At 41.8% G+C, this 16,783-nt stretch overlaps 1 protein-coding gene across 1 annotated transcript in view; it reads right to left on the bottom strand.

Annotated features, from left to right (window-relative positions):
* HELB (DNA helicase B) overlaps window positions 1–16,562 on the bottom strand; it is a 51,522-nt gene extending 34,960 nt beyond the window's left edge. Inside the window, exons 1-4 of the mRNA XM_075856914.1 lie at window positions 16,337–16,562; window positions 10,217–10,552; window positions 8,473–8,672; window positions 4,663–5,544 (exon numbers count right to left, since the gene is read on the bottom strand). Of these exons, the coding sequence (XP_075713029.1) occupies window positions 4,663–5,544; window positions 8,473–8,672; window positions 10,217–10,552; window positions 16,337–16,547 (1,629 nt within the window). The 5' untranslated portion in view covers window positions 16,548–16,562. The remainder of the gene's footprint in view (window positions 1–4,662; window positions 5,545–8,472; window positions 8,673–10,216; window positions 10,553–16,336) is intronic.
* Between the last annotated feature and the right edge of the window lie 221 nt (window positions 16,563–16,783).

The following is a 16,783-nucleotide window of genomic DNA, read 5'->3' as shown; positions in this document are numbered from 1 at the left end:
AAAAAAAAAAAAACAATGCCTCCCGGATTGTGGTGAAACAAAACGTTTTGTTTTTTTAACAAATTTTTTTTTTTATATACAAAGTAAAAACTAAGTATAAAAAAAACCCAACAAACTGTATAAATTTGGTATGACCTTAATCGTATTAAGTCTCAGAAAAAAATTTAAGTTGTTGTTTTTACCGCACGGTGAAAGCCGTAAAAACGAAACCCAAAAAACAATGGAGGAATCGCAGCTTTTTCCAATTTCAGCTTGCAAAGAATTTTATTTTCCCAGTACATTAAATGGTACTTTAAATGGTGTCACCAGAAACTACAACTCCCCCCGCAAAAAATAAGCCCTCACGCCACTCTACTAACGGAAAAATAAAAACCAGTTATGGCTCTTGGAAAGCCGGGAGGGAAAACTAAAATGAAAAAAGCAAAAAATGGATCAGCCCTGAAAGGGTTAATCCATTTCTACTGAAAAAGCATTTAGGACCACGTGGGCTATTGCCGTACATGGGAGAAATTGCTTTACAAATGTTGGGCGGCTTTTTCTCCTTTATCCTTTATGAAAATGAAAAAATGCAACATTTTTGTGGAAAAAACTTGATATTAATTTTCATAGCCTAAGGCCTGATTTACACGAGCGTGTGCGTTTTGCGCGCGCAAAAGGCATTTGACAGCTCCGTGTGTCATCCGTGTATGATGCGCGGCTGCGTGATTTTTGCGCAGCCGCCATCATAGAGAGGCTAGTCGACGCCCGCCACTGTCCAAGGTGCTGAAAGAGCTAACTGATCGGCAGTAACTCTTTCAGCACCCTCGACAGTGAGTTCCGAGCACAATATACACCAACCTGTGAATAAAAAAAACAAGACGTTCATACTTACCATGAACTTCCTGCTTCCTCCAGTCCGGTCTCCCGGCCGTTGCCTTGGTGACGCGTCCCTCTCTTGTCATCCGGCCCCACCTCCCAGAATGACGCAGCAGTCCATGAGACCGCTGCAGCCTGTGATTGGCTGCAGGCTGTGCTTGGCCTGTGATTGGCTGCAGCTGTCACTTGGACTGAATTGTCATCCCGGGAGGTCGGACTGGAGGAAGAAGGCGGGAGTTATCGGTAAGTCAGAACCTCTTGTTTTTTTTACACGTATATGTATATTGTGATCGGAAGTCACTGTCCATGGTGCTGAACCAGTATAACTCTTTCAGCACCGTGGACAGTGACTGTCTCCTGCCGTCGCGTACCCGAACATTTTTTGCAGGGTTCGGTCAAAACGAGTTCGGCCGAACCCGGTGAAGTTCGGTGCGCTCATCTCTAATTTGACACTCCGTTTGGATGTTTGTAAACAGAAAAGCACGTGGTGCTTTTCTGTTTACATTCATCCTTTTGACAGCTCTTGCGCGAATCACGCAGTTCGCACGGAAGTGCTTCCGTGCGGCATGCGTGGTTTTCACGCACCCATTGACTTCAATGGGTGCGTGATGCGCGAAAAACGCACGATTATAGAACATGTCGTGAGTTTTACGCAACGCACTCGCGCTGCGCAAAATTCACGCATCGTCTACACTGCCCCATAGACTAATATAGGTGCGTACGACACGCGTGAAAAGCACGCACGTATATTACGCTCGTGTAAATGAGGCCTAATTCTAATAAATTCTGCAAAAGACCTGTGGGGTCTAAATGCTCACTATACCCCTAGATAGATTCCTTAAGGGGTGTAGTTTCCCAAATGAGGTCAGTTTTGGGGTGTTTCCACTGTTTTGGTACCTCAGGGGCTTTGCAAATGCGACATGGCACCCAAAAACTATTCCAGATAAATTTGAGCTCCAAAAGCCAAATATTGTTCCTTCCCTTCTGAGCGCTGTCATGGGTCCAAACAGCAGTTTATTACCACATATGGTGTATTGCCGTAATCAGGAGACATTGCTTTACACATTTTGGGGTTCTTTTTCTCCTTTATTCATTGTAAAAATTAAACATTTTGATGTTTTTTCAGAAAAAAGTAGATTTTCACTTTCAGAGTCTAATTCCACTAAATTCAGCAAAAGACCTGTGGGGTCTAAATGCTCACTATACCCCTAGATAGATTCCTTAAGGGGTGTAGTTTCCAAAATAAGGTCACTTTTGGGGGTTTCCACTGGTTTGGTCCCTCCAGGGTGTTGCAAACGCGACATGGCACTGAAAACCAATCCAGCAAAATCTGCGCTCCAAAATCCAAATGGCACTCCTTCCCTTCTGAGCTCTGCCGTGGGTCCAAACAGCAGTTTGTTAACACATATGGGGTAATTCTGTAATTGGGAGAAATAGCTTTACAAGTTTTGGGGTGCTTTTTTATTCTTTATTCCTTGCAAAAATTTTCATTTTTTCAGAATAAAAAGTAGATTTTCACTTTCACAGACAAACTACAATAAATACAGCAAAAGACCTGTGGGGTCAAGGTGCTCACTATACCCCTAGATAAATTCCTTGAGGTGTGTAGTTTCCAAAACCGTGTCACTTTTGGCACCACAAGACCTCTTCATACCGGACATGATGTCTAAAATATATTCTAAAAAAAGAAGGCCCCAATATCCACCAGGTGCTCCTTTGCTTCTGAGGCCGGTGTTTCAGTCCATTACCACACTAGAGTCACATGTGGTATATTTCTAAAAACCTGCAGAATCTGGGCAATAAATATTGAGTTGCGTTTCTCTGGTAAAACCTTGTATTAAAAATGAATTACAAATGAATTTCAGCAAAAAAAAACCAAACAATTTACATTTTCCCTCTACTTTGCTTTAATTCCTGTGAAACGCCTAATGGGTTAAGAAACTTTCTGAATGCTGTTTTGAATACTTTGAGGGGTGCAGTTTTTAAAATGGGGTGATTTATGGGGTCTATCTAGTACATAAGGCTCACAAAGCCACTTCAGAATTGAACTGGTCCTTGAAAAAAAAATAGCCTTTTGAAATTTTCTTGAAAATGTGAGAAATTGGTGCTAAAGTTCTAAGCCTTATAACGTTCCAAAAAAATAAAATAAATGTTCAAAAAACGATGCAAATATAAAAGTAGACATATGGAATATGTGAAATAGTAACTATTTTGTGTGGTATTACTATCCGTTTTACAAGCGGATACATTTAAAATGAGAAAAATCATAATTTTTGCAATTTTTTTTTAAATGTTGGTGTTTTTCACAAATAAGCAATGAATTTATTGACCAAATTTTTCAACTAACATAAAGCACAATATGTCACGAGAAAACAATCTCAGAATTGCTTGGACAGGCAAGAGCATTGCAGAGTTATTACCACATAAAAAGTGTTTTTTTTTAAATTAAACTAAGCCTAGAAGTACAGCACTGTTCACACTGAAGCAGTGCCTGTACTTTTCTTTCCCCTGGCTCTCTCAGCCATTTGTCAGCACCTCCCCCTCTCGGTCTAAGGCTGGGTTCACACGACCTATTTTCAGACGTAAACGAGGCGTATTATGCCTCGTTTTATGTCTGAAAATAGGGCTACAATACGTCGGCAAACATCTGCCCATTCATTTGAATGGGTTTGCCGACGTACTGTGCAGACGACCTGTCATTTACGTGTCGTCGTTTGACAGCTGTCAAACGACGACGCGTAAAAACACAGCCTCGTCAAAAGAAGTGCAGGACACTTCTTTGGACGTTTTTGGAGCTGTTTTCTCATAGACTCCAATGAAAACAGCTCCAAAAACGGACATAAAAAACGCCGCGAAAAATGCAGCGAAAAACGCGAGTTGCTCAAAAAACTTCTGAAAAGCAGGGGCTGTTTTCCCTTGAAAACAGCTCTGTATTTTCAGACGTTTTTGGTCACTACGTGTGCACATACCCTAAGGTTTCTGCACAGGGATAACGGAGCCAGTAAGCTCATTTTCTGGGCAGATAAGGTGCTGATGATCACCAGGACTGTCTAATCATGGTGATCATAGAAGAGTTTGTTTGCTCAACAAACTTTTCAAGCAGCTCAGAAACTCTTTAGCCTTCTTCACTCTCCCCTCACAGCAATCTAGGAAAGAGAGAAGACTAATTGTTACAGAGCCTTAGGGCTAGTTCGCACTGAGTTTTTTGCAGGAGGAAAATTCCTCCTGCAAAATCTGCTCCAGGCGTTTTTTTGCACAGTGGTTTGACAAAAACGTGTCAAAACACTCTTCGAGGTATTTTTTTTCCGTCTCCCACTGATTGAAATGGGGTTTTGGAGGCGGAAACCGCCTCAAGATAGGTCATGTCGCTTCTTTTTACCACGATGCGGTTTTTCCACTCGTGGTAAAAAACCGCCTCCGCCTCCAATTGAAATCAACGGGAGGCATTTTCGCCCATTTTTTTACGAGTTTTGCGGAGTGGTTTCCGCGCCAAAAAACTGTGTGTGAACAGGGCCTTATAGTGATTTGTCTGCTCATAATTAAAATTTAAAAACATAGAATTAAACTAATCTAGAAAATGAAAGCCTCATAAGTCTAGTAAAAAAAAAAAAAAAAAAAAAAAAAGGGAAAATTGTTGTGATATTCAAAGCGGTTGAAAAGATATTATCGTTTAAAGAAGTGCATATCAGAAGTGGAAAATTTGACCTGGACATAGGGGTACCAATGAGCCTTGGTCATAAAAGGGTTAATCTTATTAAAAAAAATAATAATATTATTATAATAATACTAAGAATATCCACTATATACCTGATGTAAGGTAGCAGCGGGAAGTCCGGCTTTTGTCTTTAGTAGAGAAGCAGCTTTTCCGGTCGGTGCAGTAAGCAATACATGTATAGAGTCATTTTGGTCAATGCTGGAGGTCATGGCGTCACAAAACCATTCTTCTGAAGCAGTGATGTCTTCTTCAAGGGCTTTACAGGCCTTTTCAACCTCATCATTCTCCTTTCTCATTATGGACTTGAACACTAGACTTACAACTGTGGTCTTCCCGCACCCACCCTTGCCACTTATAACAGTCACTGGGTTTGCCAGAATCATCTTCACTGCCTTCATTTGGTCAGCATCCAATTTTGTTGATAATTTTGGCTCTGTAGCAGCGGCACATTCTGACAGCTGCAAATCTTTGATCTTCTCCTCATACCCTTCACCACTGTCAGAGCAACCTGCAGCACTTTGGTTATGGAAAGTCTCCTGGTTATTTGTATTTTTTTGTGGTCGTTCCTGTGGAGGCGGTTTAGTCCCGAATATATCATTTTCATCAACGTCAATATTCCAGGGCTTCCTCCGTACCACATTATTGATCGCGTCTGCTATGTTTACTTCATACCAGTACCATCTATACAGGAAAATCCTTTGCTGTTCAATCACCACAATTTCTTGTTCCTTTAAAAATTGTAAAGCTTCCCATGCAGCTTCAACGGACATGTCCTGTGCATTAGTAACTGCTTTAGTAAGTTCGGAGTGCTCTACATATGTATCTCCTAGCTCCATGCATTTCTTCTTCAGTACACTGTAGATGATCAGAGCATTGATCTGCAAGTCTGGAATCTTTTCCCACAGACCTTCACACTGTAGAAAGCTTTCCCATGTTGCCTCACAGCCATAAAGACGCAGATCTCGATAAATTATCTGTGAAAAGGAGGAAAACATTTTTTATTTATTTTTTACTGCCATTCATGATGCATTATTCTGAAAAGCTTCAAGAGAAAGTTAAAGCAGAGAGGTGAATCCAGACGTCCATTGATCTCAGTTAGATCTTTTTCCAAAGTATAAAATAAAAGTACAATAGAGCAGTCAATGTCAAGCAGTAGCCGCAAAAGCAAATAGGATATTAGGGTGTATAAAAACAGAGATAAAAACCAGGAGATTCAAATGTGATATTACCCCTTTTTATATCCCTTATAAGGCCACATCTTGAATATGGAATTCCATTTTGAGCACCAAATTGTAAAAAGGATATAGAAGAACTGGAGAGAGTTCAACGGCGGGAAAACTAGATTAAATAGAGACTAGAGAAATTGTGCTTATTCAGCTTGGAAAAAAAAAGACGTCTAAGGCCCCATGCACACGAACGTAAAAACGCCTGTAATCACGGGCCCATAGACTTCTATTGGCCACGGGTACCTCCCCGTATGCTTACGGGAAGGCGCCCGTGCCGTTGAAAAATATAGAACATGTCCTATTTTAGGCCGTAATTACGGCACGGCAGGCTCATAGAAGTCTATGGGGCTCCCGTAATTACGGGTGACTACGTGTGTGCACCCGTAATTACGGGAGCGTTGCTAGGCGACGTCAGTGGATAGTCACTGTCCAGGGTGCTGAAAGAGTTAAACGATCGGCAGTAACTTTCAGCACCCTGGACAGTGACTTCCGATCACAATATAAATCAACGTGTAAAAAAAAAATACTTACCCAGAACTCCCTACCTCTTCCTCCAGTCCGGCCTCCCTGGATGACGTTTCAGCCCATGTGACCGCTGCAGCCAATCACAGGCTGCAGCGGTCACATGGAATGCCGCGTCATCCAGGGAGGTCGGGCTGGATATCAAGAGAGGGACGCGTCACCAAGACAACGGCCGGGTAAGTATGAATTTTTTACTTTTACCTCGGAAAGGGCTGCCCCTTCTCTCTGTCCTGCACTGATGGAGAGAAGGGGCTGTCGATTAGTGCAGTGCAATTTTGCAGCGAAAACGTGCCCGTAAATACTGGTGCAATACGGGTCGAATACGTGTGACCAAGGACCCGTATTTACGCCAGTATTTACGGGAGGGAAAAAATAAGTTTGTGTGCATGAGGCCTTAGAGGTGATCGTGTAAACATGTGCGTGTGGTCAATAGAAAGAACTAGCACATGATCTTTTCTTTCCAAGGACTCTACAAAGGACCAGGGGACATTCATTACATGTGGAAGAAAGACGTTTCAGACATCAATATAGGAAGGGGGTTCTTTACAGTTAGAGTAGAATGCTCTACCCCAAGAGGTAGTGATGGCAAATACTAGGACGGCATTTAAAATGTTTATTTACGGGTGAATGGCATTGAGGTTTATAACTAATCTAGCAATAAAGGATGTGTAATTAATTGAGGAGAGGTTGAACTTGATGGACATTACTACTATATAATCTCCTTGTTGCTGCTATTTCTGAGTGTTTGCTACAAAGACATTGGGGAGCATTATGTTTTCTGACGTTTGTGTGCTGTGTACGGCAGACGTGATAGCAATTAGGCTCCGCCCACTAGCTCAGGAAAAACAGAATTATAGATAGCCGTTTTCCCCTCTCCACGCACTAAAAAAAAAAAAAATAATAAAGTCGAAACGTAGCACTTTATCATTGGGATGTGTTAATAAAACACTTTTAGACCCTTGCCATACGGACGCAGTCCTCAAGTTTTTGTATCAGCTCATCCTGAAAAGTCACCTGAGCTTTTAAATATGCTTCAAGTTAAAAATACAGAATCGGCCTTCCAAAGGCTAAACTGGGGGAAAAATTTTCAGACTTCAATTAACAGATGATATAACATTGAAGATATAGGAGACAGATTTTACCTACTTGAATCAATTATTACAAATTGACATAGCAGCCAAGAAATATGGTGAAAACTTAGAACTTGAAAAGGTAGAACTTGGCAGAGCAAAAATTAAAAAGGACCCAGAAAATGAACTGTTTTTCGTAGAATGATCAAATCAGAACTGTCTAGTCTATGATATTTTCTGTGGCTCTTTAACCCCTTAAAAGTTATGAGCCCGCTCCATAAATTCAGCGACCGCGGCACCTAAGCCGTTAAAAAAAGGGGGCGCGGCCTGTGGGGTTGGATCACCGCTTCCCCGGCGACGTGATCGGAGGGGGCTGATGGTTGTCATGGCAGACTAGGGGCCTAATGAAGGACCCCAGGTCTGCCATCTTTGTACTCTTATTAAGCCACATTATTTAACCTGCACGGTGAACGCCGTAAAAAAAACACACGCAACAGAACTCTGGTTTTTCAGTCAACTCATGTCCCACAGATTTTTTTTATAAGGAGTGATCAAAAAGTCTTATGGACCCCGAAATGGTACCAATAGAAACCAAAGCTCGCCCTGCAAAAATTAAGTCCTAATACCGTTTAATCCACAGAAATAAATTATGGCTCTCAGAATATGGAGACAAAATGTAATTTTACTTTGAACATTGTTTTTTTCCTTGTAAAAAGTAGTAAAACTTAAAAAAAATTAAAATATAAAAAATGGTTATCGCCGTAAACGTACAGACACACAGAACATTAACATGTCATTTTTACCAGTGAACGCTGTAAAAACGAAAAAAAAAAAAATCCACATTCCATCACACACCACAAAAAAATGGTTTGAATTTTCACAGTACATTATAAAGGTACAGTAAACGGTGACGTGAACTACTACAACTTGTCCCGCAACAAAAAAGCTCTAAATATGGCTAAATCGATGAAAAAAATAAATAAAAAGTTATGGCTTTTGGAAGTGGGGAGGAGAAAGTGAAAATCCGAGTAATGGCTGCGGAGGGAAGGGGTTAAGGGTACAATCAAGATACAGTTGTACTTACCAAGCCAAACCCAAATTTCCAAGGATCATTGGCTAATATTGCTTCAATGACATGCAGGATGTTGGGTGGTGATTCTCCAAAGAACTTTTGGTCATTAACATCTAACATAAACAAACTTCTTATTTTGTTCGGTAAAAGTTTTGGTAAATATTTCATTACCAGGGGAATATTCAATGATTGAAATGCAAGTGCTCCACAACCTGCATAAAAGAAAATATTAACTTATAGGCAAAAACCACTACGTAAGAAACATTTTCTATTGAAACTGGTGTCCCAACTGGACAACCCCTTTTTCGAAACCCCTCACATTCAGCATTCATCACCATTGCTATTTAAACTAACTCATTTTACTTACAGCTCTCTCTAGTCATGGCAGGTAGTAACTACAGCAACTGCACCGCATTACCCATATTGCAAATACATTTGGTCCCCAGGTATTATACACTATACAAAGAGCTAAGACCCCTCAAAACTTAAGATTTCATGTGTGACTGTAGGAACCCCAGTAGCTCACTCTCCCCATACATAATCACTGTGATCAAGGAAGCGGAGATACACACACAGTCCCAATGGAGGGCTGGGTCTGTTCACATCGGTGTTGGCCCTTCCGTTTGTAACGGATCTGTCAATTTTTATGGAAACTGATGTTAAACTGAACCAAATGGAAGGTAAACATTCAGGGGTTTTTTGACGGTCTGTTAGGGCCTGTTCACATCACCGTTCGCTTTCCGTTCCGGGGTTCCGTTGGGTGAACCCCCGCGACGGAAAGTGAAACCACAGCTTCCGTTTCAGTCACCATTGATCTCAATGGTGACGGAAACATCGCTAATGGTTTCCGTTTGTCACCATTCCGGCAGGTTTCCATTTTAACGACAGAATCAATAGCGGAGTCGACTGCGCTATTGATTCCGTCGGAAAACCGGAAACCTGATGGAATTGTGAAGAACGGAATCCATTAGCGATGTTTCCGTCACCATTGAGATCAATGGTGACTGAAACGGAAGCTGTGGTTTCACTTTCACTTTCCATGGCAGGGGTTCACCCGACGGAAATCTCAGATGGAACCCCGGAACGGAAAGCGAACGGTGATGTGAACAGGCCCTTACATAGATAGTCTCCTCTATGTTTTTTTTAAATTGTTAACTTTATTAACAGCATCACCTAGAGACAGGCAGCCATTTTATACAAGTAAACACACGCACAGTGATTAGTTGTTTTTCACTATTGCAGCATTAGTCCTATTCATTTAGCCCACGGACGTGTCCTCTACATTCGCCAAACACATGTACAGTATGCCATGTAACGCCATTGCTAACTGAATGCTAGGGGTCACATGGTGCGTGTATGTACAGGGGGGGGGGGTACATGACTGACGCCATGTTTAGACATATTCAGTTAGCTCATGGATGCATTACACAAGACTAATCTGTGGGCTATACCATTCTCCTGTGAAGAGACAGGGCCTACAACACTAAATAAAAATTAAAAGCAGACAACCCGTTTAACCTCAATGAATTCGATACAGGGTGCATGCACCCGACCACCGAATGCCTGAAAAACAGGGAGCAAATCCCAAATCGACAAGGAAAATTTCCTAGTGGCCATGACAAATGGGTTTTGTCCAGTCCTGGGTGAATTGCCGTGACACTTTTCAATAGCTTTTTTTTTTTTAAAGCTCTATATATACACACGGCTATTAAATTATTCACACTGCATATAGAGATGAAACAAAAGTCACACATACTACAGTTTTCCAGGTATGGCAGGATGTTTTTTCCTTCCTTCATCTTAAAGTCATTTGCCAGCTCTTTCAAAATGCTAAAAGAGACAGGATAGTTATTTGGTAGCCAGTCCATAAAATCTTTTCTGTATTCCTCTGGTACGTTGCATTCATGAAAAAAAAGTGAAAGGATGGCTTCTTCTCGAAGGCTTTCATCATCCAGTTCATAGGATGGTGGTCCTTTAGCATAGTTCTGAGACTGATATGGTTTCACTTTTACAGTGACAGTCCACCATGGATCATCAAGTGGAAAAGACCCATTCACTATGTACTCATGGGAATCTTCAGTTTTCATTTTTACTAAAATAAAATATAGAAAAAAATGGACATTAAATGAGTACACCAATTACATCACTGCACAAATGGAAGAGAAACGCCAGCAGGGAGACATAGCCCTCTCACCTTAAGAAAAAAATACTTCCCATGAGAACCATGATGGAGTACAGAGTCCTGGACGCCATCTTCCTCTCTTTGTTGCAGATATTTCTGTTCATCTGAATGAGATTTGCAGAAATCCATTCAGATTCTGCACCACAAACCACATTCAGATGCATGGAACGGATTTTTCAGTCACAGAAATTTCTGCAACAAATCTACCAGGTGTGAACATACACTAACACTGCCAAACAAAATCTGGCTCATGCAGTAAGGTCAACACAAAATATTAATTTGTGAGCGAGAAAGATCAACAATCACATGTTGAACTTCACCCTTCAAAGCGTATGTTCGTTTTACAGACTAGTCTAAAAAAAAACAAAAAACACATTTAGGAGCCTGAAGAGAACCCCTGTTCGGGAAAATAGTTGCGGGTCCGGGAGGTGGGATCATATGCCAAAAATGTCTAAGATGGGAATGCCCCTTTAACAGTACGAAGGGGCTCGATCTGTCACCCCATCGGCACTCCTGATGGGCTGTCATGGCAGCCAGGGGCCTGACAAAGGCCTACCATGTGAATGTGTCTATTAGGCATGCCTAAGACAGGGCCTAAAAGGCTGCCTGTCAGTATAAGGCTCTGTATACATCACATTTTGGCCCCACATTTAGCTTTAACATACATGCTAAATGTGTCCATAGGGCTCCATTAGCCTGATGGAGGACAAAATAGTGTTCTCTTGGCCTCTGCTGGGCTGGTATACGTTAATGTACCTTATTATTTTTTTAGGGTGGAATAGCGTAGTAGACTACACTATTCCATATCACGAGATACCACTAAAAAAACGAGAAAAAAACAAAAAAAAAACACAACGTACACCGTACGTATACCTGGAAGCCTATAGGTGACATGTATGCCACTGTATGGCATACATTTTACATATGTCATGTGCTTTATAATAGCTTTTCATGAATTATCCGTTAAACCGATACCAATATAGTCTGTGGTGATGGATGCCACAATTATGGCATATACGTTTAACGTCAGGAGCTTTTACCAGCATATACGTCAATTTAAAAAAAAACAAAAAACTTTCACACCACAACATATTTGGTATCTCTGCATTCGCAAGGACCTGTAAAATAAAGTTACAATTTAATTTATACCACACAATGAACAACATTAAACGAAAAAACGAATGAGTTATATGTACCCCAAAATGTTTTCAATAGAAAAATACAACCCGTCCAGCAAAAAAAAAAAAACAAGTCCACATACAGCTATGTAGACAGAAAAATAAAAAAAACAACCTCTGTGTCCTGAAGGAGAAAAGAAGTCTTTGCAAAGACAACCCCTAGAGTTGCTAACAAGTAGCGGCTGTTGAGGGAAAACGTCTGTAAAGCGAGGCTTCCCCTGGCATTATCAGATGTTTGTCAGGGGTTTTGGGAGCAGGATATATAAAGATGGTTGTATGTGGTAAGACTATCCTTTAAATATTGCATGCCCACCTGACTGAGGTGAATGAGCTTCTTCAGGGATGGGGTATCCTTGTCATTCACTTTTAGTAAATCTACCTTAGGCCCCATGTACACGACCGTAGAATTAAATCGGCAATTAAAAGTCTGTAATTACGTACCCATTCACTTCTATTGCCCATGGACACCTTCCCGTATATATTTACGGGAAGGTGTCCATGCCATAGAAAGGCTCCACAAAAGATAAGACATGTCCTATTTTTTGCTTTTTACAGACCGTGCTCCCATACTATACGGGAGCACGGCCCACAAATGCGGGTGGCTGTCCACTGCCAGCCGTGCCCGTAATCAAAGCCCGGGCATGGTCGTGTGCATGGGGCCTCAGAAAGGAAGTGGAATCACATTTTCCTAAAATGAAACAATATTTCCTTTTTAGAAAGTGCTGATAAAACAGATATAGAATTCATGTGACAGGGTTTCTTTGTAGGCTTGTACTAAGCGTATGAAACTATATATGGCACATAAGAAGACGAACTTCCTACAAATGAAGACGCCCAACTCAAATATGTGTCTTGTCCTTCCCTTCCAGTGACGTATAGAAAGTATAAGTCTAATTTCCACAACGTTAATTGTATGCGGAAATTCTGCAGCATTTACAGTAGCAGCCAAGTGGATGAGATTTTGTAAACACCATGCCTACACCGCGGAAAAAAAACGCAGACTTACGGTGCAGAATTAAATTCCGCAGCATGTCAATTTATGCTGCGTTTTTGTTGATTTTTTGTTGCAGGTTATCCCCACTGAATTCAATGGGGATGCAAAACCCGCAACAGAAAGCCAAGTGTTGCGCCTTGTGGCATGATCGTAGCGTTTATGCTGCAAAAATCGCAACTCTGGAGAAAAAAAAAAAAAAAACACCACCACATACTTACCCAGAACGCCCTCCTTTTTCCAGCAGTCCGGCCTCCTGGGATGACTTTACATCCCAAGTGACCGTTGCAGCCAATCACATGCAGCGTCACATGGCCTGCAACATCATACAGGGAGACCGGAGCGAACGTCAAAGGAGGGAGGAGGCAAGTATGAGCGATTATTTACGCAGCGGAATATCCATACGAAAAAACACATCACAATGTGGTGCGATTTTTCGGACAGAATGTCCTGCGTGTTCCGGGTTGGATACGCTGCATGATTTTTACGCAGTATATCCGACCCGTAGGAACCTGGCCTAAGACAAGAAAAATGACACTAACATTTCCCTTGAATAGGTGATTAATATTTCTGTCTGGAAAACCCCTTTACCTGCCGTATATTATAGGTCATAAAGTTACACGCTTGCCGCGACTAGAAATTAAGGAGTAGCCGCATCAAAAGTTGTAATTCCTGGTTTTGTGTACGTGTAAAGAAGGGGTAGGTGAAGAGAAGCTACAAGTGACAGCAGGTAGAAAGATCACAGCCTGTTACAATCATCTCTCCCCTCCGGTGACGGTACAGACACTTTTTCTAATGTGATTACCCCTCCGATGTTTACCGGCATGGCAGAGATTTTTGGTTTATTTAGTTCTGGTGATTATGTGAAGATATATGTAAGAAGTTTCAGCTCTGCACATCCTGAACTTTTATTTTTAGGAGGTGTTGTGTATATAAGGGTGGCCTCACAAGTGGCAGATCTAGTTTCAGAGATTGCGCCGACTGAATATCAGTTCAATTAATGTGAATATGGCTGTTTCTGCAGCAGGTGCATACATTTCTGCAAGTTCCATTCAGATGAATAAAACAGATTTTCAGTCAGAGAAATCTTCAAAACAATATCTGATGCATGGGAACCTACCCTAAAGGGGGTTTTACACTGGGCGATTGATTATCGGGCAGACACGCCTTCATAGAACGCTCGTTGGCGATTATTGCCCTGTGTAAATGGGAACGATCAGCAGAGGAACGAGCAAACGCTCGAACATCTGCTGATGGTATTGTTTTGTTTTTTTTAAATATTATCGTTGTCAGCAGTACATCCCCCAAGTACACAGGGAGACGCTCTGCTGACATGATAACATATGGGGACGAGCGATCTGAGTAACGATCGCTCGTCCCCATACATAGCTCCGTGTGACAGGAGCAAACGAGCGCCGATCAATGATGTCTCGATCTGCGCTCGCTGCACCGGCCGAATATCGGAAAGTGTAAAAAAGGGCCTTAAAGGGAAGGTGTCATGAAAATATATATTTTTTTATCATATTACTATGATATTAACATAAATTTTATTTATTTGTATTCTTGTGTTCTACTTTTTTCTTTCTTTTACTTCTCTATGGGGGCTGCCATTTTTTTTTTCATCTCTGTAGGTGTCGATTAACGACACATACAGAGGTGGAATACGGCACATACAAGCCCATAGAGAATGCGAACGGGAGCCGTTCCATTCTTTGCAGCGTACGCCGTCTGTGTGGGAACAGCCCATTCGCCGCTCCCACACAGATTAAAACGAAGCTCGTTCGCAGAGCGAAATCCGGCGCCATTTTCTTCTGGACCAGAAGCCGCTGCCGGACAGTAAGAGGACGACTTCTGGTCGCGGCTTCCGGCCATATGTTCAAGGAAGCGAAGGCGCAAAGGAATAGGAGCGGAGGCGGCAGCAGGAGAAAGTAATTTATGTTCGTGTATGTGATGGGTGTATTATGTTCGTGTTATACTGTCTGCTGAGCACTGTATCTAATCCTCCTACACCGTGCAGTCGCTCAGAAAATGGCGGTACACATTGTAGGTGGTTTGAAGATTCAAACCCTTCCTTCTCCTGGCACTAGCCAGAAGAAGGGAGGGGGGATTGTGTGAGGACACTAGAGAGTGTGTCTACCCCAAATTTGCAGCATAAATCAATGAGGTTGTTTACCACAGTGACCATGCTGCAATTTTGGGAACTGCTCCCTCTAGTGGCCAGCACATGGAAATGTTATGAATTAGAATCTAATTTATAATATTTCCTGACTTGTGAAAAAAATTAACAATGTGTAATCACTTAAATAATAATGGGTTGACTAAAAAAAATAAAAAAAATGTAAACAATTTCTAGCAACACATTCCCTTTAAGGGTAAGTTCACATGTAGCGTAAATACTGAAGATTTCCGCAACAGATTCCTCAGCATACAGTAGCAGCAGAGAACAAATCTCATCCACACGATGCGTAAATACGGAGCGGGAAAAAACGCTCAGAATTTTTTTTTAAATTTGCAACACGTTAATTGTATTTACATAATCACTGCTTTAGTGTTGCAGGTTTTCCCCATTAATTCAACAGGGAGGTAAAACCCGCAACAAATAGCAGATGTTGTGTTTTTTTGCGGCAGAAAAGACGTAATTCTGCTGCAAAATCCGATACTCAAAAAAAATAATTATATAAACACAACCAGAATTCTGCGTTTCTTCGTCCAGGCGAGACCCTGGGATGACGTTTCATTCCATGTGACCGCTCCAGCCAATCACAGGCTCCAGCGGTAACATAGGATGAAACATCATCCCAGGAATGCAGAATGTCAGGACGGCAGAGGGACACGTCACCATGGTAAGTATATCAATTTGTTGGGTTTTTTTTTCAGTGCAAGATTTCCGCAGAGGAAAAACTGCACCACAATTTGGTGCGGTTTTTCGGCAAGAATTCCCTGCGGCGACCAGGGCGGAAACGCTGTATGTTTTTACGCAGCATATCTGCCCTGTGTGAACATAGTCTTAGGTTGCCCTCACACGTGGCGTACTTGCCATGTATTTCCGCAGTGTAAATATATGATGCTGAAAACTAAACAACGTATGTCTATGGGAAAAATATTTTGCAACGACAGAACTAGAGAAGTCTGTCTGCGATGCAGAATATTTTTCCCATTTTTACAATGTGTAAGGCGTCTACTTTCATAAAATATATGTGGGTATAACATGATTGTTTTATTTTCTAATTCAGGTTTTGTGTGTCACAAGTTTAAAATTTGTCACAGAACCAAAAGGGTTAAACAAGCACCAAGAGTCAGTGTTGCCCGTGATGGGGCATTGTGGGATAGAGCCGGTGGTAGTGGTTGTCACCTGTAGAAGTACACAGAAGTGCCAGTCACATTCATAATTAGAAATAGTGAGACGTTTATTTACATAGAGGGAGATGCCGATTTTGGAGTGCTTGTACTTGTCCTGTGTTTTCTTATAATAGGGTGCAGAGCACGTGACACAGGTGAGAGCCCGGAGAGGTCATGTGACATTACCTTTAGTGGTCGGCACCCTCCAGGACTTCACTTGTATGGCTCCTCCTTCTATTTCATCCGCGTCCAGAAACTCAGGATCCGAGTCATCAGGGCCATCACTGTCCCTTTCAGTGCCCCCCGTATCTAGCGCCTCGTCCTTTACTGGCAATAGTCGACCCCGGAGCGTAATTAAGTCCCTGTTCCTACGACCACGACCACGACTGCCTGACATTCTACTGCTATTCTGTAGTTCCAAATAGCCGCCCGCTACACCGGAAGTGACGCCTCTAGGAAAAGTCAACCCCTTTCCGCCAGAACAGCGAGGCTCTGGTAAACGTCGCTGAACAGGAACGGCGGACATTTTATTGGTTGTTCAAAATAGTTTTTCTTAGCTAGCAGTAAAAGTAGCATATATCAAATTACATTCACATAAAATGATCAAGTTCATATTGTGTGCGTGCCAAGCGT

This window comes from Rhinoderma darwinii, chromosome 3, assembly GCF_050947455.1.
Source record: "Rhinoderma darwinii isolate aRhiDar2 chromosome 3, aRhiDar2.hap1, whole genome shotgun sequence".
NCBI classification, from domain to species: Eukaryota; Metazoa; Chordata; class Amphibia; order Anura; family Rhinodermatidae; genus Rhinoderma; species Rhinoderma darwinii.
Note: the sequence above shows the minus strand (reverse complement) of the source record. Positions and strands in the feature narration are given on the sequence as shown.